Genomic DNA, 26,643 nt, shown 5'->3' on the forward strand with positions numbered 1-26,643 from the left:
GGGCTAAGATAACCATGTATATTAGATTGTTTTCTACACGGAATGATGGAATAATATGACACTTCTTTTTTTTGATATCGGCATTAGGCCTATAAATGGGCTATTGAAAAACCCATATCGGTAGACCGCTAATCCAAGTCAGAGACACCACAGCAGGTCAGAAGATGTGATTGTGATTGTGAATTTTATTTTTAAAAATGGGCCACATTAGTAAAAATCTTGATCAGGGACACCTTCATTATACAAGGACATGACAAGGATGTCAGGATGAAGTGTTCTTTAGGATAAATGTTTACATTTTATATATAAATTTATAACCCTGATGAAAAACGTTTAGGCTGTCCAAACCTTTTTATTTTTACTTCTTTTGTCTTCATGAAAAACGTTGGAGACCCTCCACCTCTACATGTCAAATTGTAACAATTTCCTCTTGTAGCTGTTATTCCTTATTTTGACCAACAGAGTGTACTGTTACACAAATGGAAAATACCCTGTGGGACATTATCCTTTGAGTGGACAAGACATGGAAAAAATGTTTGTTTGACTTATTACTTGTGTAAGTTTTATAACCACATATGCAAAATGTTAAGGGAAAAGTCTTTGCTTTCAAAATATACCGGGAGCATCACAAAATCACCATCAATCAATCAATCAATCATGTAAGGATTTTGCGCATGCCTGAGAACAAACGGATCTAAAATAATGTTTTCATAAAACTCAGCAAGTAGCCTAACATTTAAAATATATTTAACACATAACTCCGTGTTCTGTCTAGTTTGTTCAGTTGGCGGCGATATCGCTCTAGTTGGTGGTAAACCGCCATTTAACTACAAAAGAAGAAGAAGCAAACTGTCTTCTCGCGAGGTTTCACTTAAAAATAACGCGGGACGTGTGAGGAATGAATCCGTTGAAAACAAAATTAGACAGTCACCAGAGGGTAGGTAATGTTTAATTAGATAAAACATGTAATGAATGACACTGTCCTCAGTTCAGCTCCATTTGTTGGACTCCACAGAATCGCCGTAGTTTAACACGGTTAACTGTTTACCATTCTCAAACGTTTGTAACTAACGTTGACGTTAGCTAACCAGCTGACTAGCTAAGCTCATTTTCTAAATGGATCCAACGGAGGACTTGTCTGCTCGAGTCCTGCTGAAACATATTCTCAGCACCGACACACCCAGGACTCCCATCACCCGCAGGTACTTCAACAGCATCTTAAACTTTGTTCAGTTTGTTTCCTGTGAAATAACTAACTAACATTAGCTAAGTTAGTCAAATTATTGGCATCCTCTGGGCCCAGTAACGTTAAACATGTTGCTTGTATTGAACGGAAAACTGAGTTTTAATTTAACCGTGTAAAAGTAGACGGAAAAAACAAAATGTTCCACTCTAAAAAGTGTATAAATTTACACCTGACACAGGAGGTGCCAGGTTACCATAACAATCTTGATGTTAGTCTCAATGACTTTGTATCCAGTTTTTAACTAATTATGAGCTGTTTTGTCTTAAGTGCCTCCAATGCACCAAGCACCAGCGCGACCAGGCGCAGCAGTAGACTCAGCAAGAAAGATGCTGGGCCCAAAACCCCAAAGGACATCCTGAGGCGCAGCCTGAAACATAAACTACATGAGGTAAGGAAGACCGGCAATGTTAATGCTGATTAAGGACATGTTTGAGTCTCCAAAAATGTACCTATCTACCTTCTTTCCAGAATTTAACCAGGAAGTCCCTGCCCAATACTAAAAGGAGAACTGCCTCAGTTGTGCTCAGAAAGATAAACATGCCTACCCCAGGCTCACTGCCGTTTGATGATGGAGACACACCGAGGCACATACTCATGAACATCATGCGGACAGGTAGGGCTGGGCAATAAAACTATAATGATACTCATCGCAATGTAATTTTCCTCTTACAATATAACAAATATGTTCAATATATCGTCAATAAATGTTTGATTTAATTAATTTGAATCCTGAACAAATTAGCACTTAATTTTAAATTTTTAGATATTTATTTTGTTGAGGAAAAGGGTTTGACATCAAATGTTACAGGTCACATTCTTACCTTACAAAAAGTTCCACCACACAATTAACCATCTGGTTTCTTAAATTTTCGCTCAGGAGTTAAAATCAGCCTTTAAACTTGAAATTAATATTGATTTGACATTTATCGTGCTAATTATCAATAGGTATGAAATTTTTTATCATGACAACATTTTTGGCTATATCGCCCAGCCGTACGGACAGGTATGCGCAAGGGCCGGCGTTTATTCACACATCATATTGCTGCTGGTTGTCATTCTTTTCACCATGTCATCTGTCATGCGATTCAGAGCCTGTGAGGTCCCCTGTGGTTCACGAGGAAGCTGCATCAGAAGAACCACAGCCATCTTCAGCCAGCTCCGGCATTACCAGCAAGCGTCCTAGGTGAGCTGTGTGTGAAACAGGAATTCCATGTTGCTGACATTTAAGTTGTCCATCCAGCAGTACTTTAAATAAATACACTAATGTTAGTTAGGAATACACTTTTATATCATTGCTGGGCCATATCTGACTGTCCACCCTGACTTGCAGTCTCTCCAACAATATTGACTGTATGCAGTTTGTTAAATTACATTGTGTGTATAACAGGATTATATGTGCTTGACTTTCAGCATTGAGCTGTCAGGGTTGGACTTGCCTGATATAACGATTGGCACCGCAGCTAGTACTGTAAAGGGACTGAGCAGAAAAAGACCACGTCGGAGCCTTAATGTAACAGCTTTTGAAAAGCGTCTCAAAGATGGAAATGGTAAGTTAAAACCCCTATTGATAGGCTTCAGTGGGATTTTTTTAAAGGTCCTATGGATGTTTATTATTGTAAATTGATATATTTACAGCAGGATCGGAGTGTTCCCAGTATACTCCTGCTACAAGAACAGGAGGATGGTGTAGAAACATGTTAACTGTATCAGTGAACAGTTATCATGTATGTTTTATTGACTAGCTGCTTGTCCTTACAGATGTTGAAGAGGAAAATGAATCAACAAGTGACCTTACATCACTTTCTTTGTCAAGGTAAATTGCATTAAAAAACTACAGTTGTTTAGTTTTTCTTTTAACTGAGGTTGATTCTGATCAGGCATTGTCTGATTTTTCCAGGGAGTGATCTTATTAAGTTAACTCTCTTTTCGATCATGAGTGGATAGATAACTACAGGGCATGTCCAATCTGTTTTGCAGTTCCACCTCTCTGAGTTTAAAAACACCCTTTGTGGATGTTCAGACTGAGAGAAATGGCCTGCAGAGAAGAATTTCTAAACGTCGAAAAATCACAGAGGAAGAATTTGGAGCCGCTGTTGATAAAAGGCAGATGGGAGGTGATTATGATGATTAAGTTGTTCCATTTTTGATCGTATGTATAACAAGTCGATGCGATCACTGATTATTCATTTATTTGTTACGTTTATAACAATTTAAACTGTAAAGTGTCAGAAATAATGAAAAATGCAAATGTGTTTTTACTTGCCTCCCCATTACACATAATGGTAGTCTAAACACCTGACTCAGTCTGTTATTCTTCTTGACTTGCAATACTTGCTTTATCTTTCTTTATATTATCTACTTACTATGTTTATTGCTTTGCACCAAAATGCCAAAGCAAATTCCTTGTATGTGTAAACCTACTTGGCAATAAACTGGGTTCTGATTCAAATAGAGTTGTATGTATGAAAATATATTAGTTATTTGCAGCTGCTGTCCTCAGTGTCATTGCTAATGCTCTTTTTTCCCATTCATGGTTTTCAGGAGTGAGCAGCTTTGTGCTGGCAGAGCGGGGCCTCAGTGAGACCGCCTACTCTGAGGGCTTCACTTTGGGCCTAAGTAAACTCAGTGAACCTGATATCACGACTGACATTGTCCACTGTAACACAGCTCTCTACGCTCATGCTGATGCCATGTCCAACTTTTCCATTGTTGCAACTCAAGACAAACCCACAGTGATGGCATCTCAGCTTCAGAGACAGATCAGAGAGATGGAGCAGGAGGAGCAGGAGGAGCAGATGGGAGCGGAGCCAGGGAAAGGGAAATCAATGTATTTATTTCCGACTGAAGAAGAGGCAGAACCTCAGAATGAAGAAGGTTTTTATCAGTCGGAGGAAGATGTGAACGCAGCTGATGTTCAACCTGAAGATGCTGCGGCCATGTCAAAATCTGAGGAAGATAAAGGTACAGATGAATCTCAGACTAGTGTAAGGGATGATACAGCCAAGTCTGAGGAAGAGGAGAACCAAGTGGAAGCTCAAACTGAAGAGGATGCTGCAGCCAGCTCTCAGTCTGAGGAAGAGGAGATTGCCACAGATTCTCAAACCGAAGAAGAAGAAGAAGGTGGAGTTGATTCCCAGCCTGAAGAGGATGTTGCAGGCAAGTCTACGTCTGAGGAGGAGGAGGTTGCACCAGACTCTCAAACCGAAGAAGAAGCAGCTGCTGTTGATTCTCAGTCTAAGGAGGATGTTGCAGCCAAGTCTTTGTCTGAGGAAGAGGAGGACGTTGAAGAATATCAAAGTGATCAAGAGGATGAAGCCAATTCTCAATCTGAAGAAGAGCATGACGGGGAGCCAGTGGAGGAAGATACTGATCAGAAATCAGAACAGCTGCAACGTGACCTGGAACGCATCACTCGAAGGACTCATTGCTCTGAGGGGGGGCTCATTGTGCCGGTTACAGACGCAGGTAAAGACGTCAAAAAATATAGTCTCTGGCTATAACTGACAATTCTTTATATTATTGATAGATCTGTCAAACAGAACCCAAAGAAAACCCTTAAAAGCTGGAGCCAGAGAATGTTTGGCATTTTGGCTTTAAAACAACTTAGACAATGAATCAATTATTGAAATTGTTGGCAATTACATTTCTGTTGATTGACTGAAATGTATGATTGACTGATTAATTCACTAATAATTTCACTACTAGTATGGCTATGTTTTTATTGTCAGCAGACCGTTAAATGACAATGACTATATGCCATAATGTGCAGGACATAAAGAATCAGAAGTTCTTTAAATATTGATTTTTATCACCTATATTTTTGAGGTTTATGATACCTTGCCTATCTTTCTGGTTTGTTAATAAATAGGTTGGACTGAATGATAATCACAGGTTAAAAATATTTCCCTGAAAACAGGTATAACATCTAAGTGTTGTTTGCATGTAGGGTGGTCTGATGGCAGGTCCAAAGCACACAGTGCTATTGGTTTACACAGCAGCCTGGCAATGGGAAGCTATGAGAGCGGCCTGCCTCCTGTTGGGGTCCCTGACTCGGCTGAGTCCCCAACTCAAATACAGACAGATGCGTCTTACACAGAGGCCGAGCCTGATGCTAACAAAAAGAACTCCCTTCAGGGGATGCCTGATATTGAATACAGTGGGCACATGAGTGACAACTCACCTGAAGAAGCTGCTGCTGACGACCCTGCTGAACAGGAGGAAGAGTGGGAGGATGATGAAGATGGTGACGGTCAGTCTTTCATTCTTTGTGTGTGTGTGTGTGTGTGTGTGTGTGTGTGTGTGTGTGTGTGTTTTAATAATGAGAATAAGAATAATACACATTTTTTGTTTTCTAAAATCTTCAGACATCCCCAGCAAGACGCCGGCATTTGTCAGAGAGAAAATGAAGATTTTTCACTCTGATCCTCAGGCTTCACCTTCTGTCTTTAGGAACACTCAAGCCAGGCATGTTACACTGAAACATCTAGTCTATTATCTATTTTACTGATCATTTTTTATGTTACTGACATGTTCTTCTAATATCTAATACATCACCAGTAGTACAAGTGAAGGTTTGCCTGCAACTAAACCTAAGCAGGTGAGAAAGAGGAGGTCCGGGCCAGCTAAAAACGAAGGCGGCCTTCCTAAGAGCTACCTGATGGGCGTGTTCAAGCACTTTGCCAAAACGAAGGTCTCTGCAGATGTGTACCCTGTCCTAAAAGAAACGTAAGTAACTATGACTGTGGATATTTTGAGTTTGTAGACTGTTGGGTTGCCTATGCACTACAATATGGTGAAGACATCATGGATTTTATTACCTGTATACACTTGCTTCATTGTAAATCACTGTCTTTAACAGAATGGATAAATTCTTCGAGCGGCTGGCGGACGACTTGGAGACGTATGCTGTTCACGCAAAGAGAAAAACCATAGAGGTTGAAGACGCTGAACTTCTGCTGAAAAGGTAGGTGTGCTAGGTGCAATTTTTGAACAGTATTAATGACTTTTTGTCTCAAACTGATTGTTAGCCATGTCTTGGATCATTGAAATAACATGAATGGTAGTATGACTTGATGCATGTGACATTTTAAAATATAATTGTGGCAGCACTTTCAGTCACATTATTTTCTTCAAACTGGACTTTAAGTTGCAGCTTGCTATTTAGGGTTTTGATAAAATGAATCAACTCGGTTCAAGAAGCTATAGTATAAACACAACACTGACATATTATCAGTCATGTAGTTGTCATGACGAATGTGAATACACAAACCATTTGTGTGCAGACACAGGGCCACATTGGCACTCATTTGTAGTCGTGTTTGTGGTGTCAAACCTACAAGCAACCTCTTTAACATTACACACAGGCATTTAACCCATTGTTAATGTAAAATATCGATTAGAGAAGCTTTAACAAAGTAAAATGCTGTTCAGCACTTTAAAACCACAAGTGCAGCAATCATATTAGGTTTCGCTTACATTCCTAACACAGACCCGAGACATTAGGCATAGCTCAGCAAGAATTCTAGAGATGGCTGTAATGCTCATACACATAGTATGAAGAGAGAAATATTGCAGAACCGGCAAAAAAACACTGCCACACTAGGACTATACTGACCTCTACAAGGCAAGCTTGAGCTCTGTGTTCAGTCTGAAGAAAAGGACAGTTGGCTGTGAGCAGTAAGCATAAGGAAGGAAACTTTCAGTTCTGAAATATCCTTCATTCGTCTATGAAAGCAAACATCTTAAAAAACAGTTGACATAAAAATGCCTGACATATTGCATTAGTTCTCTTACAGTTAACTCGTGGTGTGTTTTTGCACTCTGCAGGCAGGGTTATGTGAATGACAAGGTGCCGGTGGAAGTGCTTATTGAAAAATATCTTCGAATGGACCAGCGCAAGCTCCTGATCCCCATAGCAACCAGTGGAAATGTTGTAATCCCTAAAAAGCGGAGATGAATGTTTATTTTCATATACAGCTATGTTTGTTTTGTCTGGTTTCATCTCTTGGACTTCTGCACATTTTAATTACACTGCATTTGATTTGGACAAGCGATACCTCTATTTAATCTTGTTAATCAGAAATAAAAAAGATTTCTGTAAAGTGTAAATATTTGTTAACATATCTTTTACCAAGACTTGGTAAAAGACCAAGACAGTTTTTAACATTTATTTTTTATTTTTATGGGATGTCTGTAGCTTTTTTTTCTGTATTACTATACTGTGTTGAGTCGAGTGTGATTACACATCTGTACGAAATGCAAGTGTTGTGCTAGTTGACAACAGAGGTCTGTCATTATTGCTTAAGATTACACGAGTGTCAAATGTCTTCATTTATGATTTTATGCATATATTTTATGACAGTTTGAAACAAAGGAAGGTTTTCAGACTTCTAAAAATCAACAAATCTTAAATTAAAGTTTTCTGTTTTATATTCTGTCCTGTAATCGGCATCAATTGATGAATTGACACCTTTTTAACTCGACTAGTTCCTCTGCTGACTGACCCAGAAATAAGTGGAGGTAAAGTCAAACCACGGGATGGATGCCGCTCTATTGTTTTTTTGTTACCTTGATTCATTATATTTAGGCTTACAAGCCACCGTGCTGTACAGTTGTAGGAAAGGAACTGGAAGCATTTAAATTGTGCATTTGCAGAATGGTCAGAGTTTGGATAAAAAAATCTGTCGTGGTTGTGCTTTTTATGTATATACATTTGAAAAGAAAGCAAGATTTTTTGCAGAGGGATTTGTCCTGCAAGACTGTCCAGAGCTTTGCCCTTGTCCACTAGATGGGACAAATTGTGCTAAGAATTACTTATCATGAATCAGTCCAGCTGGTGCAAAGTAATTATTTGATGACATGCAGAGTTCCGTATGTGTTTTAATGAAAGCATAAAAAAAAAAATCAATAATGGAGATTTGAAGTTTGTACAATACTGTGAGAGAACTCTTAAAGTTGTAAAAATTATAGGTTAAAGATGCACTAAAGACACTTTCAGGGTGAGAGGATGAATCCAGAGATTAATTCTGTGTACAACTTAATTAAAACTTTTAACAGTTATCTGTTAATCTCGGCAGGCTGTGTTAATAATCTTCGCACAAGACGATGGCTCATCCGGTCGGCTGATTAAATTAAACACTGGCCACAACATCTATGTGAAAGAACTACAGACATAACAGAGCCATTACTAGTTATTCATTTTCATCTATTACATACAGGTAGGAAAGAGAAACGGTGATAGATGGAAAGGAAAAATGATACTATGGTATATTAGATATAAATATTCAGTATATTTTTTCATTTTAGTCATGGTCTGTGAAATTACCCCGAGACAGCAGGAGGTGCTCTTTGCCAGACTATCTATGTCTGGCAGATCTACAGAGCTAGCCTGCTAGCAAACAACAGAAGATCCCGGGCAACTAGCGTTACAATTTAACCCAACACGAAGGTATGTCCGTCGATAAATAAAAAAGAAACCACCAATATACACGCTAAAGACGTAAAATACCCCGATGAATGCTGTTGTGTCGTAATTGAAGTTTCAGTTTTTGCGAGAATTTCCCCGACCTTTTTGTTTAGCTTAGCTGCTATATTAACAGGGCTAACTAGCCAGCCATCCTGATCGGGTTAGCTCGTGTGCTATCACCAATTTGTCTGGATTATTTACAGTATTTATATACTTTTAACGGCATCAGACCTTGTCTTAAATGTGTTGATTTTTTTCTTTCTTTATGAGCACACAGTTCTGTACGCGTACTTAGCTAAAGAAAAAAGCTAATTTAAAGTAAGATACCACTGTCGGTTGTCTGTATTGATAGCAGGTTAACTACCTGCTACTGTCATCGCCTACATCAACTGCACAGCCTGAGTTTCAGTCCCCAGCATTGTCCGCTATAATTAAAGCTTAGTAGGAATACTTCATTGAAAAACGTAGGATATGGCTAAACTTTAGGCCATAGTTATATAGTGTATTTGTGCTCAATAGAGGATACATGTCCTGGGCCTCAATCATACTCTTTAATTAGAACCATTTAATGTACTGTTGTGGATAATTGAATGTAACTTGCGTTTATCCTTAGAAGAAGTGCTCATGGTGGTATCGTTTTGTTTCTCAGGCTGCTCAGAAACGGTTAGTTGACCAGCTGTCATTTATTATTGTTTAGAAGGTGATGAGTTACAGTTGTGTGTATGACCCCGAGGCAGTGAACAGTGAATGCAATTTTAAAGGATATAGTGACAACTCTAATCTTTATTGTGATGAGGTGAGACAAGACTGTCTTGCAGTACTTATATTTTTGCCTATATTGAAAGTCAGTGTTGCCACACACCACATTTAAAGCAGTCTTCACTTTAAGTTTCCCTGAGTCCCTCTCTTTGCCTTCCAGATATACTGAGTAGACATATCTCAGTTTAGCTGAGCTCACCTTTAGTGTGATGACCCAAAGTAAAATCCACTGTAGTTGTGCTCTCCATATTTTCAGTGTGAAAAAGAAATGTAATTAGGAAAATGATGAACTGCGACTGAAGTTTAAAATCAGTTTTCAGCTCGACAATGCGTGTGATTAAATATTTGTATAATGAAACAAAGTCACAAACTGTTGTTTCATAGCTGGTTAGCAAAGTATTTTAATACGTGTTTTCTCCTACTGGAACAGTAGTAGTAATAGTCCATGTTTTTCTGTAGTCATAAGACTTTTGTTTTATTAGCGCTCAGGTATCAACATATTGACACTTCTGTATTTCTGGTGGCTTTTTATGATGTTGAATGTGTTGGTGCTTTTGTGATGTTTCCACTGATACAATCCAGTTGAACTCTTCTTTATTTACAAATAGTACTAGAAGTAAAGACTTTCTGTCATCATGATGTCTTACACAACCAGTGTCTGTCACACATTGTTTATTGATTTTTAACTGAAACATCATACAGCCCTAATCTGTAGTGAGCATGTCCGTGACATTAATAAATGAAATTGTTGTGTGCCTTTTAAAAATTTTAACGGCATCAGACCTTGTCATAAGTGTGTTGATTTTTTTCTTTCTTTATGAGCACACAGTTCTCTACGGGTAGCTAAAGAAAAAAGCTAATTTAAAGTAAGATACTATTGTTGATTGTCTGTATTGATAGCAGGTTAACTACCTGCTACTGTCATCGCCTGCATCAACAGCCTGAGTTTCAGTCCCCAGCATTGTCGCTACAATTAAAGCTTAGTAGGAATACTTCATAGAAAAACTACTGGGTACCTACACCACAATAAATAGGCATGGTTTCCTGGCAAGTTTAGGCAAACCAGGTAACTTTCTAAATTTTCAAACAGCACACTTATTAGTGGAATATTACAATATGTTTGTGAGTTTATTTATTGTAATAGAAATTGTGTTTCCAAGGAATAACTTCCTGCCGATACTTCCAAAAAAATGGCAAAACCACTTATTCATAATAAAGTTTAAATTCCAATAAATTAACCAAAGAAATCGTAATAGAATAGATCCACTGCTCCACAGATAAAACCCAATTTAAAAAGCTTTATTGACTGGGGTATTTGCAGTGTTCTGCAGCCTGCAGGAGTGACTGCCCTTAGAGGTCAACACGTCAAGTGTAAATGTGGGTAATGGTGAGAACCAGGTGACTGGAGACATTAGATATGCATTGAGGTCCCTCCTCCCTTTAACCTCCCATGACCGGTGCAGCTGGGAGGGTTTTAGTGAGGAAGTACAGGCAGGAGGTGAAGCCTGGGTGCTAATGCTTTTTTGCCCTGTCAAATCCCCTTCAATGTAATTGTGGTTCTGCACAAAGTCAGAGATGAGAGCGAGGCAAGCTGATCGCTGTAGCAAAATCAATAGTTCATACCTCTCTGAGATTGAGTTTTTAGGAAAGGAGGAGCACCATGACCAAGGGCAGAATATGAAATCTCTCCCACCAAGGCCCAACACGCGCTGTGCAATCGATCCCCAGTCCCTGCACCAATTATAGTTTTAAGGTTTGTCTGTGGCTTACTGCAGTCCTCAAAGACCCAAGCTTTGGAAATAGACATTGTGTTCACTGACACTTCGACAAGGATTGCAATTTTTTCATCCCCCTTGGAAATTGCCATCTGAAATGCCGCCATTCCTACATACCTCCAGTCTTTAATTTAGAGCAGAGATTGATTCGATTTTCCTTTTTTGTTGGTCGGGGGAGTAAAAAGTCAGGGGGGAGAAAAAGCGTTGTGGTCATAACTGCTACCTTATGTATCATATCTCCACAGATATACATCTGTACATTTGAATTAAAATGGATTTTTGTTCTTTGGCTGTACATATCTAATTATGCCGCAAATATCACCTTGGTTGCTGTGAAGTTCAGCCTGATTTGCCTTTATGGATTAATGTGGAACAGTCAAAAAACTAACCTTACTCCTCATTAAGATTGCAGTGATTGGAGGGTTCATAAGTTTTCTTTCCTCCATCCTAGATTTTGAATAGATTTTGGTTAAATATTTTTGCTGTTTGATTTGGCAACACCTGTGGTTACTGTGTTAGCTGCAGTTACAGCAAACACTCCTTGAGCAGCAACTTTGCTAGATCTATCTATTTACATTTCAGCCAAACATACACATTGTTTTAATAAAGAAGTCTGTCAATAATAATTGCAACCGCAATATGATTTTGTATTGCACATTGGTTTTCCTCACAACAGTAGTTAGTGACCTTGCTGATTTGTTTAATCTGTGTTCACATCTCAGTCAATAGGTAGCTGAGGAGGAAACTGGGGCGTACATTAAAAAGGTGCTGTTTCAATGCAGCGTGCATCTTCATCAGAGTCCACCTGTCCAAGAATCTGTATTTGATTCCTCTCTCATACCTCGGTTTGATTTTCTTTTGTCTCCATCTAACCACTTTTCAATTTATCTGTACGAATGGTTCCACAGCCGGTGGCCCATCTTTCATTCGCCACCAGTTTTTCCATTTGGCTTCTCTATCGCTTTACTTTTCATTTACTTTCCCAGCATCCCCTTCCTTTATCCTTGTCTCACTCCATCTTACCAGTCGGCACTGTTAAAGAATCAAGAAGATTGGTTGGTTGGTTCTTCATTCATTGGATTTTTTTAAAGACAGTCTTGGAACCAAGCTTGTGATTTGGATAGTTTTATATCGGCTAGACTTTGTAATGGTTATTGGATAACTTTAGTAACACAACAAATCAGCCTACTCTGTCCATTACATATCTAGACATTTTGACAGGAATATGCACACTAAAAGTTCTACTTCTATCAGAGTGTCACTCAGTTCCAGCAGAGTTTTTAACAAGTTATCCATGCTATGAACATCCTGTCCAATCCAGAAGGGTCATTGCGTACTACACTGTTACTATGTAGAAGATATCTTAGAAGATCACAGAAGTGTTCCAGTTCCATACAACATACAAATACTGTACATTATATGCTATAGTGAGCAGTTATTAAAGTTAAATGTATTTGGTACGAGCCATTGCATGTACATAAAACTTTAAAAGCAAAATACATGCTTTGTACCATATTTAAATACTAGATCCTTTTCCATCGTTCATCATTTCCATTAGTTTAAATACATAAATGAGTGTACTAAATGTTATTGTACTCACAGGAAACGATTCAAATTGTGCTTTGATGAAGAAGGAAAGGAGAATTTTTTTTTGAGATGTTCCTAAAGCCTTCTCACGGTCCACAGTTAATTTTTTTTCCTTTTCTTTCTCCAATATCCTTTTGAGCATGACATCTGTGTGGATCCTGACTTTCGTCACTTGACCCGTAAGTGTGATCACTCTGCATACTCCAGTTAGTTATTGGAATACAGTATGCAGTAGGCCCTTTTCACAGACATTTTGACTTAGTAGTAGTCATAGTAGGAAAAGCAAAGGCGTTAATTATAGAGATAGGCTGATCGATCGGCCAGTGATTTTTATTTTTTCTTTAATTGGAAAGTTTTCCACTTAAACGGCCGAGACTGGTGACCAGGGCCAGTCAATTTCAAATATCTGATCCTGTGCTGGTCACATTTACATTTTGCAGAGAAACAGACAAAGAGAGACATTATCTGGTATTAGCTTAGAAGATGCAGACACAGTGTGTTTTTTACAAGCACAGACCAGATAAAGCAACGGTGAAAACACTTGTTGGTGTCAACGCCATTCAGTACCACGGTGGTCTCGATCACTGTTGCTGTGAAAAACGAAATTGCGGGTGAAAAAATTGAACACGAAGTTGTGTGTTTTGGGCAACTGTAAAACTGATGATGAAGAAAGTCAACAGAGCAGACAGATACAGGGAGAGAGAGCGAGAGACAGGTGTAGGTGTGTCTGAAGGGAAAAGCAAGGTGAGCAGATTAAAGTAGTTTGTGAGTAAAACACTGGAAAAAAGGTGGAGACATTTAAGTAGAATTAAAATGGTCAGATAAGAAATAACCTACTAGAAATAGGATGAGGTATTCTTTCAAATAAAATATACAAATGTCATGCCATGTCATTTTCCAGGAAACAGTGTTACATCACGTGAGTTACATATTGTAAGTAATACTGCAGTTTATTTTCTGTGGATTTTATTTGTAGAAAAAAGCTCTGTCCAGCAGCCTAACCTGGAGCACTTTTTTTACCTGCTGCAGTTTTGGAGAAAATGTAAAAGTTATTTAATAGTAAGTGTTGTTTTATGAACATACAATTGAATGGACCCCGGGGAGAGTAGCCAATGCTTATGCTGGTGTTAATGGGGATCCTGATAAAAGAATTTTCCATTAAAGAGAAGTTACAAAAATGTTTAAGTGTGCTCTCAAGTATAGTTCTTAGAAAGAAAGAAATCGGAATAGGCCAAAATGAGAATAGGCCTGTCAGACCTTTAAAAAGTCGGTTCAGTTTTCTGTCTGTTCAGATTTTACAAGTCACGCAGCCTCTAAGCAGCATCACTGTAACTCTGCATCACCTTCATTCAGTGTAATCACCGGGAGCAGAAAGCTCACCTCCCAGCCGTCACAATTAGTCACACTGCATTTTGACCAATTGAATTTATGGACGGAGATATTACAGGCTTCGGGTGTGAGAGAAACCTAGAGATGGGTGAAGGGGTAGAGGAATAGTGAAACAGAAAAGAATGGTGAAATGGAAATAAAAACAGTATGAGGGCCCAGACAGACAGTGACTAGTATTATATGGAGTGAAAAACAGCATTCAGCCGCTGACCTTGCAGCAAGATGAAAAAGTCTTATGAATCTGGCACTGTCGAGACAGTGTCCGGCGTGGGGTAATTTGTCCTTATCCTCTTCAAAAGGTATAAAAAAAGAGGGCAATACAGTACTTGTACACCTTTATTGCATACTTAAGTGCTGATTTGTGTGTCTTTGAGTCTGGTGGCAAACCGCTTCTTTTGTCCTTGCTGTCCTCACCACTACTGAAACCCTGGCAGCTGGGCATTGTGGAGAGCCTGTATGAGTCAGGGGAAAAGATGCCTGTTCATGCTGTTAATACGGGGTTAATATAACAATTTTTTAGCAAACTAGGGCTGAACAATTATTCAAAATCTGGCAATATGGCCTACTGCAATTTTCAAAGCGCAGGAGGTTGAATATTTGTTAAAAGCAAAATGTGTTTCAAAAAACCATTTTAAAGTAAATATTGTAGTGCTCCAGAGATGTCCTGGCCTACAAAACGTATTCTACAGACTTCTTCTTCTTCTTCTTCTATCTTTGTTTGGTACAGATTGCAGAAATCACACCATAATCATTTAAATTTATTTTTCAATGAAAATGAGAATAATTGTGTAAAATTATCATTCCCTCTAATATTGCAAATCATACTGCAATATCAATCAAAATAATCTTTATTAGATATTTTTCTAAAATTGTTCAGCCTTACAGTAAACCAAATGTAACATTTTCATGGGGCAATGTCTTCCATCATTTCTCAGCCATTGCACATCATTTTAAATTCCTCCCTTACCTTCACTGAATTGCTTATTCTGTTTATAGTCACAGGTGGATGAAGCCTATCCCAGCACACAGATATTCTGACTGCAATTATATGTTGTTTTTTTTTAACAATACTGTATGCTTCTTGTGTGATCTCAATTAAAATTTGTGAGTTAAAGAAAAACAATTCGAAATTCTTTAAAAAGACCTAAACCAACAATTCACTGCACTGGTTCCTACCGGGGCTGTAAATCTTGAAAAACAGCCAAACAAATTCTAAAACAGCTAGCCACTGAAGTTTTAATAATATTTTACTTATACAGGATAAATAGTGGATTTGTTGTGGACTATTTTCAGTGGTGGATAAATACAGTGTGGTGCTCTAGTGAATATTTATGTTGCAGTGACTCACCCATGTCACCCAGTGCAGCAGTGTGGCTCACTGTTGTGTGTTTAGTAACAACAATAGAGGTGTATGGCACCAGGGAGTAAACTATATCAGTCTTTGGCTACACAGACAATATGTTGTTTGTTTTTGGTGTTTTCACAGGATTTGGTGACAATAACAGAAATATAGAATATACCCATGTAATATATTATCAGTCTCCTGTAATCTGTAGATTTAACATTTGTTGGAGATTTCTCTGTGGTGTTTGCAATTATTACAGTTTTAATGCAAAGTCTAAACCCTGGTCAGACTGCCCCCCCCCCCAACCCACCTGTGTCCTATTGGACAACATAGACCTGCCTTACACCAACCTTTCCATTACAATATGTGTGGAAATGAAACCTCCAGAAATGTCTGTCAGAATGCAAACTCACTGTGTACCTTGTGATTTCTTTAATGTTGTTTTGTCAACTCTTGTAGCTCAGTGCAATTTGTTGCTGCAGTTTATTGACCGCTGAAATACTGCAGTTACAGAACTGTGTTTTGATAATTATATTTAACTGCATCATGGCTTCTCCTGTGATTTCCATCCAAGTGAGCTCCATATCTAACAAAAGGAGGCAAAAGTCATAATTTTATGTAAAGTGCAAAATATTTGGTGTCATTAAATGGTCACTGCTGACCAGTTTAAGGTCTTGAAGAAAGCCAGACATCAGCGTTGAATAATCTTCATAGAGAATATGGGCATGGTTTTGTTGTATGGGTTTGTTAGAGTTTGTGTGTGTGTGGTGGTGGTGGTGTTGTGTAGGAGGAAGTGTACATCACAAATCTACACTCTTCCTGTGTTACGTGAAGGTAATTTGGGAACCTTGGATTTGGCCACTGGCTCCAACCCCCACTACAGTCCAGGGAGGCAGCTTGTTTATTTACAGTTCATTTTTGAGACTTAATTGCAATTGCAGTGGCTATTGATCTTAGAACAGGCATGGGCCATCGATCTCCTGCTGTCCCCCAGTGGGTCAGGGACAATTCATCTAGCCGCAACTCCACAAACATTAAATGCTGGCAGTGTGGCCCCATGAATTAAATTATATTAAATCTAACTGGATTAATGAAGGTTAAAGTGCTTGTGTGTTGCATCAAGGTGTCTGTGTGGTTGCCTGCCTCTTCGCTAGAACAATGTCTTTCAAGCTCAACAGGATTTTCAAGAAACTTTAAGGAGATGAGATTTAAATTCTAGTCTCTGTTAATCACACTCACATTGTCTGTTTCTAGGGGGCAAACTGCTTCCATCTGGCGTGCGCTGATGCAGATGGACGTCAGAACTGAACATTGACTTGTGGAAGTGACGGATTCCTCCTCCTCACCCTCTTGCCACCGACACCTTCTGTCACGCTGGCAATGTCAAGAGTCCCGAGTCCCCCTCCCCCTGCGGAAATGTCCAGCGGGCCTGTGGCCGAGAGCTGGTGTTACACACAGGTAAAATGATCACACTGTTGATCAGCCAGCCCCTAATCAGTAACACTGGTATCTTTCATCTGAAATAAATCAAGCACTCTGAGCTTTACCCAGGGTCTTTTTTCTTTGCCAGATCAAAGTGGTGAAGTTCTCTTACATGTGGACCATCAACAACTTCAGCTTCTGTCGTGAGGAGATGGGTGAGGTCATCAAGAGCTCAACCTTCTCTTCCGGGGCCAATGACAAGCTGAAATGGTGGGTGGGCAAGAGAGCTGCCCTGTTTCATTATATACCAAAGCCCCTTTTACACTGGACAGACAAACCCACTAATATCCACTAACATCTGGCTTTTGTCTTCAGTGTAAAAGGGCAGAATCTGCATACATTCACAGGGTCAAATGACTCTTTAGTAGTCACGGGTATTAATCGGCTCCAACTCTGATGATGGCAGTGATGTAAGCGTGACTCTTTCATCTCGTTTTTATTTGCAGATGTCTATAAATGTCTCATCCATATGTTTACGTAGTATTAGCATGCTAGGCTAACACTTTGCCAGCTGCCACTTTATATCCGCATTGTGACGTCACCAGCAAGGCGCTGCTACGTAGACACTCCGCGGCTACATTTACATTTTTACTACAGTCTACACACAGAAACCACGGTAACATTTGCCCCTTTTTCACTGCATTGGACCAGCTCAACTCGCCTCGACTCTCCTCGCCTTTTGTGGTTTTCCATCAGGGAAAAGTTGTACTTGTACCTGGTACTTTTTTTGTTTCATCTGTTGAGCTGAGGCGATACTAAAATGTGACGTGACAACACTGCAGACGACTAATTGGTCAGAGAATCACTTATTATTATTATTATTATTATTATTATTTATTTATTATATAAGATTTTCGTACCGCTCATCTCTTTGCATTCTGAGTAATATTGAAATGTTTTTATTATAATTTATAATATAATTATAATTTAAATCAAGAGACCGCTGGTGTGTGTGAGTCGCGTGTGTCACGTCAAAACATTACGTCGCGGCAGTGGTAGGTGTAGATGGTCGTCAGACCACCTACATTAAGGGGTACCATCTCCGGGTACTATCTGCAATGGAAAACAGGACGGCGGGCCAAAGTCGAGAAGAGTTGAGGCGAGGCGAGTTGAGCTGATACCAGCAGTGGAAAAGAGGCAATGTTACGGTGGTTGCTGTGTGTAGCCCATAGAGTATAAATAAAAATGAAGAGCCACGGAGTGTCTACTTAACAGCGCTGGGCTGGTGGTGTCACTGGCTTCCGCGCTGCTTTCTACTGTTTACCAACCCTCAACATGACACATCAGAAAGAAAAACAAACAAGGAAACTCGCCTGCTGGTAATGTGAAAATAGTCAGTCTCCTGTTTTTAGCGGGTTCACCCACGTTTAAACAAACCCTGCATATGTGTGCTAATTTTGGTGTAAAACAGGTATTATATTCAGTATTGTGGATTGTCGAGAAACGTCTAGAAAGTCCCACCCCGTCTGGTTAGAGTTACAAATTCCAAAACGAATGTTGTTACTGGTATTCTTTCTTACGAAGGTCTTTTTAATCTGCGTTCACTTTGATCCCTTTATCAAGCAAACAACTCAGAAGTAATACTTGACAATGCAACAAATCACAGCAAAACCTTGAAATCCTCAAAAGAATATAAAATTAAAATTTGTTTTATAGAGAGGAAAGTCTGAGATACACTTCAATATAAAAATGTGTTCACTTACTGTAAACTTATTAAAAAACGAAACGGTGCTCTTTGTCTAATAGCTGCCTTACATGTGCACCATCTATGTTGCTTTAATTACTCATTATGTCGATTAGCAAATAACCACCGGTTATTTTATATTTATAATAAATGTACACATGTATCCCAACAATAGTAAAAATATATATCTCTACCTGCATTGGTCTTGATTGCATCAAATTTTTTTGAGTTGTACTAAAGCAAACAACAACATGAATATGTGTGTATTTATACTAGTAAAAATTAGTTAATACATTATTACCTCCATCCCCTTTTACTAGAGATCTTAACTGTTGCACCCTCCACCACCATCAGGTGTTTGCGAGTGAATCCTAAAGGCCTGGATGAGGAGAGCAAAGACTACCTGTCTCTCTACCTGCTGCTGGTCAGCTGTCCAAAGGCAGAGGTGCGCGCCAAGTTCAAGTTCTCCATCCTCAACGCTAAGGGGGAGGAGACCAAAGCCATGGGTGAGTCAGCCAGGTAGCATAAACTTTTAACTGCAACAGAGGTCATATTCTACATGCAACATCTCTCAGTGGAGTACAATTTCCCGATTGCACTTCTTATGCCATTGCGCAGGAGATAGCCACAGCCAGAGGGAATATGTTCTCGGGTTCTCCTTCACATTGTCATGAACGCAATATCTCAGAAACCTCTGGAAGGAATTTCTACACAAATGTCCACTTGGACTTTGATGAATGAACTGATTAGAATTTGATGGTCAAAGGTCACTGACCTCACAAAACACTTTTTGGTCAACTTCACTGTAACATGACATCATAATTCCTGGCCATTATTCAACACCATAACTCTGTGCTGTGGCTCAGGAGGTAGAGCGGGTTGCCCGTTAATCGGGTTAATCGTTGGCGGTTCAATCCCTGGATCCTGTCAAAGTGTCCTTTGGCAAGATACTGAACCCCGAATTGCCCCTGGTGGCTGTTCCGCCGGTGTGTGAATATTAGTTTCTGTTTGAGCACTTAGGCTCAGTGTATAAATGTGAGTGAATGGTGAATGCTTTGAGTGGTCGAAAAGACTAGAAAGGCGCTATACAAGTACGGAGCATTTATAATAAAGCCAAATCCACTGTGTAAATTGCAACTTGAATGGTTGGCAGACGCCATACTACTGTGGGGCGGTAATTCTAATTTAAAATCGCATCTTTGCTTGGACTCACCTCTTTGTGACTTGTTTGTGTCCCGGCTGTCTGCAGAAAGTCAGAGGGCATATCGCTTTGTCCAGGGGAAAGACTGGGGCTTTAAAAAGTTCATCCGGAGAGATTTCCTCCTAGATGAGGCCAACGGTCTCCTACCTGATGATAAGCTCACACTCTTCTGTGAGGTACACTGCCCAGTCTTCTTTATATCTTTTCTCATTACAATGCAGTCTTAAATGCATTTTGGACTGTTGCATTTCATTTATTTCTCTCCCTTAGGTGAGTGTGGTGCAGGACTCGGTCAACATATCGGGGCAGAACACCATGAACATGGTGAAGGTGCCTGACTGCCGGCTAGCAGATGAGCTGGGGGGGCTGTGGGAGAACTCCCGCTTCACAGACTGCTCCCTGTGTGTGGCTGGCCAGGAGTTTCAGGCCCACAAAGCCATCCTGGCAGGTACAGACCAAAGTCAGACACACTTTTTGTTCTCCAGTTTTAAATGCTTCACTGTGTGTGTGTGTGTGTGGGGGGGGGGGGGGGGGGGGGGGGGGGATTTGTATATGTATGTAGGTATTAGTTTGCCCTCAGACTGTTGCTTGATTACTCACACATTAACAGTTTTGCTGTTGTCCTAATATCTTTCCATATCACTGCTTTCAGCACGTTCCCCTGTATTCAGCGCCATGTTTGAGCATGAGATGGAAGAGAGCAAAAAGGTGAGCCCAAGGTCCCAAAGCTTTTATATTCTTAGAAATAAATTCGTTTTGTTCCTCAGTGGCTCAACTGCTCGGATTTTCCCTGCTGTGTTGAGGGGTTCGTGTGAGTGAAGGATTGTGTGCTGTCAAATCACTGCAGCACAGAGCTGTTTTGTGAAACTGAATGATAGTGCACCTGAAATGAAATTGTCCTGCCGTACTTGAGGGTCAGGATTCATCCTTCACTGACAAAGCGGCAGAAGCAGAGAATTGCTTTTTTTCATTTGTGCACATGTGACTGTAAGAAATTAAATTGCAGGAGAAGCTGCCCAGATGTTTTTTTTTTTTAACCAAGGCCATTTTATGTTACAAACTTTTTTTAAAGATTGAAATGTTTCTCTTGGTCATTAACATATTCAAATTTATGATGTCAGATTAGTCTCAATATTAATGAATGTGCACAGAAGGATGCACACATTTTGTGATATATAAATAAATGACTGCAAGAAAATATTGATCGTTCCATACAAATGTAAAATCCACAAAAAAGTTTCACGAATGTATTTCTGATGCACACACACACATTTCTTGTTTTAAATAAATGTAATTTGAAATCCACAGAATGTGTGTATGTATTTAAAGGATTTACAATTTTCAGCATATGTCAAATGTGGCTCCTTCTGCTTCAGCCAATCATGTAAGCATAGATTCGAGGGTGTCATTTATTGTGATCAAAAAACGTTACCTCCATAAATATACACGATGCACAATATTGTAAAATAACTCATGTGCACTCCTCAAATGCAGTATCTACTGTATAAATGTATTTTAAATTTATATACAACGATAAATATTTTTGTACATTGAAAACATTTTTTTTTTTTGGAAAGAGTCATTTATAAATACATCCCGAAATGCATTAGTCAATCCTTCTGTGTGCATTTATTAATTTTGACTGATTGGACTCCATACATGTTTAGTCTGAAAAGCAATGGATGGAATACAGGGCAAGAAAATGTTTTTCAGTTGAAACAAAATGTCCGGTATTAATGACAATTAATAACCATTTTCCAAAATCTAACTAAATTAACTTTACAATACTGATCTTGATGTCTTCGTGCTCTGCATTGGTTACTTTAAGTGCACACACTTGATCTCTAGGGATTGTGACCACAAATATTACACATGTTTTGAATGTTGAACCAGAAGCATTCATCAAGTAGTTTAACTTTCATCCTTGTCACATTTATTACACAAAAAACTGAGTCAAACTGAGAAACTCTATCTACCAGTGTCAAATCTAATGAGTGGTTTAATGTCGCAAGATGACCTAATTTTCAGTCTTCATAGTAGTCACAAATACCCCAAAGGAAGTGCAGCTGTCTAACAGATAACCACGGAAGCCTAAAAGAAATATATATACTATACTAATACAACCATGATGTGAAATGTCATTTCTTACATCCCTAACATAATATTGCATGCTGTTCAATTTGGATCCATCTTAAGTTGTTTCTTCACTGTCACTCATTTTAATGTCAGGATTATATATAACTATTGTTTTCATGGTATGCTATCGGCAGGTATCAAAAAAAATATATATCGAAGCTCACATCCAGGTGAAATGCTTTAAATTAACCTCGTATTCCTCGTCTGTTTCTGTCAGAACCGGGTGGAGATTAACGATGTGGAGCCGGAGGTTTTCAAAGAGATGATGTGCTTCATTTACACAGACAAGGCTCCCAACTTGGACAAGATGGCTGATGACTTGCTGGCAGCGGCTGACAAGGTAATATAACGACCAAGCGGCAACCTCCGGGGCTGAAAAATGAAGCCAATGCGAAAGTGCCAAAAACTGCAGTTCCTCGAATGGCCACTTGAGGCCAGCTCCAAAAGCGAGTCAATCCCCATACACCCCCATGTTAAAATGCCCAGCTTTATAGCAAAGATGTTTACAGCCTGGTACAAAAATACAGCTTTGGTCTTCATGACAGCTGTACAGGGGGTGAATTTTTATGTAAAGTTTAAATTATATAAAAAATAAAGAAATGCATACTTAGGGGCATGGCCACTTTGAGTGACAGGTACGTGGCAACCAGGCTTCATTTGGGCTGCCTCAGCTCCACCGACGCTCCAACTCTTTGCCCATTTTTGGATTAGCCGGGAGTTGGGCATGTTAGAATCTGTTGATTTGGGCTGCTTGACTTTGGGTATTTTAATTTGACTTATTTTATATTATTAATGTTATTAATACTTTGCTGTAGACCATACCATAAGTTTCTACAGATGTTAATATTGCAGGTTGTATTTAATGTGATGAGAGTTGCATATTATTTTGTTTGCAGGATACACTGTGAGCTTCCAGATGCATTAGGACCTATGATTAGGACCTTAGATTGCACAGTTTCCATTAAACGTTCGCCCAGTAAGCCATTCGAGAAACCGTTGGATGATTTCACACTGATCTCACTCCTTCATGACACCAAATGGGTGACTGACATCGAGACACGCTTTCTTTCTGAGGTCGAGCATCGAAAATGAAATTGTTTTTAAATGTTAGAAACCGGACAGACTATGGGGCCAGACTGACGTTTCACTGTCATTTTGAACGCTGAAATGGTGTTTGCATACACACCTGAACTGTCGTAGAAAATACCACCTGCATGCTGATGGAGACAGAAAGTGTACTGAACTCTCGTGTCCCCTCTCTTTCAGTACGCTCTGGAGAGACTGAAGGTCATGTGCGAGGACGCGCTCTGCACCAGTCTGTCTGTGGAAAATGCTGCCGAGATCCTCATCCTGGCTGACCTGCACAGTGCCGACCAGCTTAAAACACAGGCCGTTGACTTCATCAACTAGTGAGTCCACACACAGAAAAAAGCTCGTCGTCATCTTATAATTAGGTCTCCAGCACCTTTTTTAGAGACTCGCAGATCCTCAAGAGTCCACTGAACATTTTGTCTCTGTTGTTGTGTCAGTCTTCTTTATCTCGGCATCATTACGGATGGTACCCAGACTCAGTCTCACACTCTTGCCTCATCTCTTGGTGTCACAGTTAATCATTTAATTTCACATGTCCCCTCACGGTGTGGTCCGTCTGATACATGTCTAGGCTTTCAGAGGGATCAGGACAACCTGACTCCTCACTAGGCCTGCCATCACGTCTTCTGTTGACTCAAACGAATGTGTGATAATGACTCTGAACATGTGTCTGTGCTGATGTTCAGCTCACACGTATTTCTTTAGATTGTTCCCCTCCCTCAACGACTCACGACGCATCATTTCTCTATATTTATAGAGCTGAAACAATCAGTCGATTAGTGGATTAGTTGATCAACAGAAAAAAAATCAGCAAAAATTTACATTCTCTACTTCCAGTGTTTCAATTATGAGTATTTGCTGCTTTTCTTTGTCTACAAACAACCAGTAATGCAACAGTCGCCGTAGGAGTTGATGTTAAAAGAAAATATCTGTTCTTGTGAAGACTTAACTGTCTAGTAGAACCTTTTTTTACATTATTTACAGAAATAATATCAGATTATGTTCTGGCCAGTAAGATCATCAGGAAAATAATCATCAGACAAATTGATGATGAAGATACTTGTTAGATGCAGCCCTATTTATTTATTTATACAAATAGATTTTTCCAAAAACTAATATTTATTTTTTGTTTCTCTGTCTCTCTCTTGTCCTGTCCTCCAGCCATGCTGCAGAGGTAATGGAGACAGCAGGTTGGAAGTCCATGGTGGCGTCTCATCCACACCTGGTGGCCGAAGCGTACCGCTCCCTGGCTTCGGCCCAGTGCCCTTTCCTCGGACCCCCACGCAAGCGCCTCAAACAATCCTAACAGCCTGGCAGCAAGGCATCTACACTCGTGCATACACACACATGCATACACACGCACACGCAGATTCCCTACTCAAACACAGAGGGACAACCTTCCCCCTTCCTGTTACCTATTACACTACCTACAACCTCCCGCAAATCTCCCCCTTCTAGCCCATCCAAACCTGCTGTATGTAGTCTCTTCTAAAGATGGAGGGATGAAGAAGGAGGAAGAGGCAATGGAAGAGATGGGCAGGTGGGCTCATGAAGTGTCGTTTACAAAGAATCCGCAAAACCCCTCACCTTTTCTCCCCGGCTCTGGCTTAGTGAGGTCTGACATTGTGCTCTTTTCCGTGTGTGAAGTGAAATCCTTCGACATCCTGCTAGTTCCTACTTTGGAATCCGTTTGGGAGGAACAACTGGACACAACAACCCCATAAGAGCCAACTGTCTGGACATTTGGAGGCTTAAAGGACAAGTGCAGATAAATAAAGTCTATAACTGTCTATTTTATCACAAGGCATCTTTTTGCTCTTCGTCTTAGCATTTGGAAAAGAGCGGTCAGAGAAGCCCCCAAACTAAAGAACACATGGGCCTGGGAAGGACTACAGAAGAAGAAGATGAAATGGGACTGTTAGTTACAAACTAGAAGCCCCCTAAGAAAGACAACCAAGGGCTAGTCAGAAAAAGCAGATATGGGACAAATCATCAAAATAATTCTCCCAAAGAAAGTTGGGAAACATTGCACTAAAGTCACAGGTCACCCCTTGTCAACCCTGACCAGCAGTAAAGTAGAAATACTGTAGGCAAGCACACATTGAAGCAAGCTTCATGGACTAAAGACCCAGCTGGACTACCAAGAACAAGTACCCTTTAAGAAGATTTATCATCAAGTGACAAAAACAACACATGCACTCCCATATAGGACTCTGCTTCATCTGCGTCTGTTATCATTTTTTTTAAATAGCCGGGGGGGAGAAATAACGGTAAAGAGAGGATTCAGAAAATAGCAACGCACAACTGGATGTCATTCTTGGGGAAATTGTATTTTGTGTGTGGATTTTGTCTTTGTAGCCCTTGAGAGAAAATAAAATCCAAGGTGTCAACGGACAAACCAACAAGGAGACAACAAATGGAGGAGAATAGAGAAAGTCATGAAATTGTTTTGAAATAACATTAGGATTCAATCAGGCATGTTAATGTTCTTTTATGACTGCTTTCGTATTTGTTTTTTTCCCTCAGAACTGTCATTTCTATTTTTTTCATAGGAATTTGTACAGACACATAGTGTTTTTGAAGCTGTGTAAACAAAAGCATTTTCAACCGTAAAATTCAAAGGAAAAAAAAGCGGACAGATGTTTTCTTTGCAGGCATGAAGACTGAGGGGAAATGAAAATTGAAATGAACACGTTTTAATGTTCAGAATAGACAGAATGTGAAAAACATGCACACCGAGGCAAACCACATGGAAATACATTTGAAGTTATCATTTTAACCTGGTGGAAAATGGTAATTGACAGAAGGAACCGTTGTTGTTTCTTTCCTGTAGATATCGCTGGTTATGAGAAGTGACACTTAGTTGTTGCCATTTTTTGTTCCTAAAAGAATAAACCACACCTATTTTGTATTGAATGCAATGCAAACTTTGTCTGTGTATTTTTATAAGAATTATGTGTTTCAATTAAATTCATTGTTCTCAGCTGTCACATAAAACAACAGGAGTTTCACTCCGTACGAACAGAATAAATTAATAGGCCAAGTTCAGAGGTTTAAAAGTGGGAGTCGGACCTCAGGAAGGCTCCAAAGACTTACTGGGAAGGCTCTGAATTGAAGTGAAAATATATTACATTTGTTATCAAAAGGAGATCACATAGAACAGCCTAAATGTGTGTGATTTGACCCACAGTCTCAGGCTTTGAAAACCCCTATCTAGTCTGTTTTTGTGTTCATGAGAGAAATGTTGATACCTTTGCAACTTTATAATAAAAACCTCCAGTTCCTTTCCCACATTCAGTGGCATAAACCTAATTATGAACAAAACTAGGTTTCTTAAAGTGGTCTTATTATGCTCATTATCAGGTTCATAATTTTATTTGGTGGTTGTATCATAACAGGTTTACACGATTTCATTTTCAAAAAACACTATATTTTTGCACATTGAATGTACATTGTGCACATTGCTGCAGCTCCTCTTTTCA

At 39.5% G+C, this 26,643-nt stretch overlaps 2 protein-coding genes across 2 annotated transcripts; both read left to right on the plus strand.

Moving 5' to 3' along the window:
• The first annotated feature begins 885 nt into the window (after window positions 1-885).
• Window positions 886-7,690, plus strand: cenpt (centromere protein T). The gene is made up of 13 exons (XM_038735551.1): window positions 886-1,202; window positions 1,514-1,634; window positions 1,715-1,859; window positions 2,336-2,429; window positions 2,657-2,793; window positions 3,005-3,059; window positions 3,224-3,360; window positions 3,788-4,711; window positions 5,193-5,495; window positions 5,611-5,710; window positions 5,804-5,971; window positions 6,105-6,209; window positions 7,073-7,690. The coding sequence occupies exons 1-13, from the start codon at window positions 1,117-1,119 to the stop codon at window positions 7,200-7,202; spliced, it is 2,505 nt and encodes an 834-aa protein (XP_038591479.1). The 5' UTR covers window positions 886-1,116; the 3' UTR covers window positions 7,203-7,690.
• Window positions 7,691-8,594: 904 nt separating this feature from the next.
• On the plus strand, window positions 8,595-26,088 carry LOC119915805 (speckle-type POZ protein). The gene is made up of 10 exons (XM_038735552.1): window positions 8,595-8,693; window positions 16,821-17,024; window positions 17,137-17,258; window positions 19,087-19,238; window positions 19,982-20,109; window positions 20,204-20,381; window positions 20,586-20,641; window positions 22,287-22,409; window positions 23,336-23,478; window positions 24,323-26,088. Exons 2-10 carry the CDS (start codon window positions 16,947-16,949, stop codon window positions 24,465-24,467), a joined length of 1,125 nt encoding a protein of 374 aa, XP_038591480.1. The 5' UTR covers window positions 8,595-8,693; window positions 16,821-16,946; the 3' UTR covers window positions 24,468-26,088.
• The last annotated feature ends 555 nt before the right edge of the window (window positions 26,089-26,643 follow it).

This window comes from Micropterus salmoides, unplaced genomic scaffold (assembly GCF_014851395.1).
Source record: "Micropterus salmoides isolate LMB-PRFRI ecotype aquatic unplaced genomic scaffold, ASM1485139v1 Ms_hic_scaffold_21, whole genome shotgun sequence".
Classification (NCBI taxonomy): Eukaryota; Metazoa; Chordata; class Actinopteri; order Centrarchiformes; family Centrarchidae; genus Micropterus; species Micropterus salmoides.

Excerpts from the sequence above, each read along its gene's own strand:
- LOC119915805 (XM_038735552.1), top strand. The coding sequence starts at position 16,947 with ATGTCAAGAGTCCCGAGTCCCCCTCCCCCTGCGGAAATGTCCAGCGGG. Across the intron at positions 17,025-17,136 it reads AGAGCTGGTGTTACACACAG|ATCAAAGTGGTGAAGTTCTC; the intron begins GTAAAATGATCA and ends TTTCTTTGCCAG. Across the intron at positions 20,382-20,585 it reads CCACAAAGCCATCCTGGCAG|CACGTTCCCCTGTATTCAGC; the intron begins GTACAGACCAAA and ends CACTGCTTTCAG.
- cenpt (XM_038735551.1), top strand. The coding sequence starts at position 1,117 with ATGGATCCAACGGAGGACTTGTCTGCTCGAGTCCTGCTGAAACATATT. Across the intron at positions 4,712-5,192 it reads TGTGCCGGTTACAGACGCAG|GGTGGTCTGATGGCAGGTCC; the intron begins GTAAAGACGTCA and ends GTTTGCATGTAG. Across the intron at positions 5,496-5,610 it reads GGATGATGAAGATGGTGACG|ACATCCCCAGCAAGACGCCG; the intron begins GTCAGTCTTTCA and ends TAAAATCTTCAG.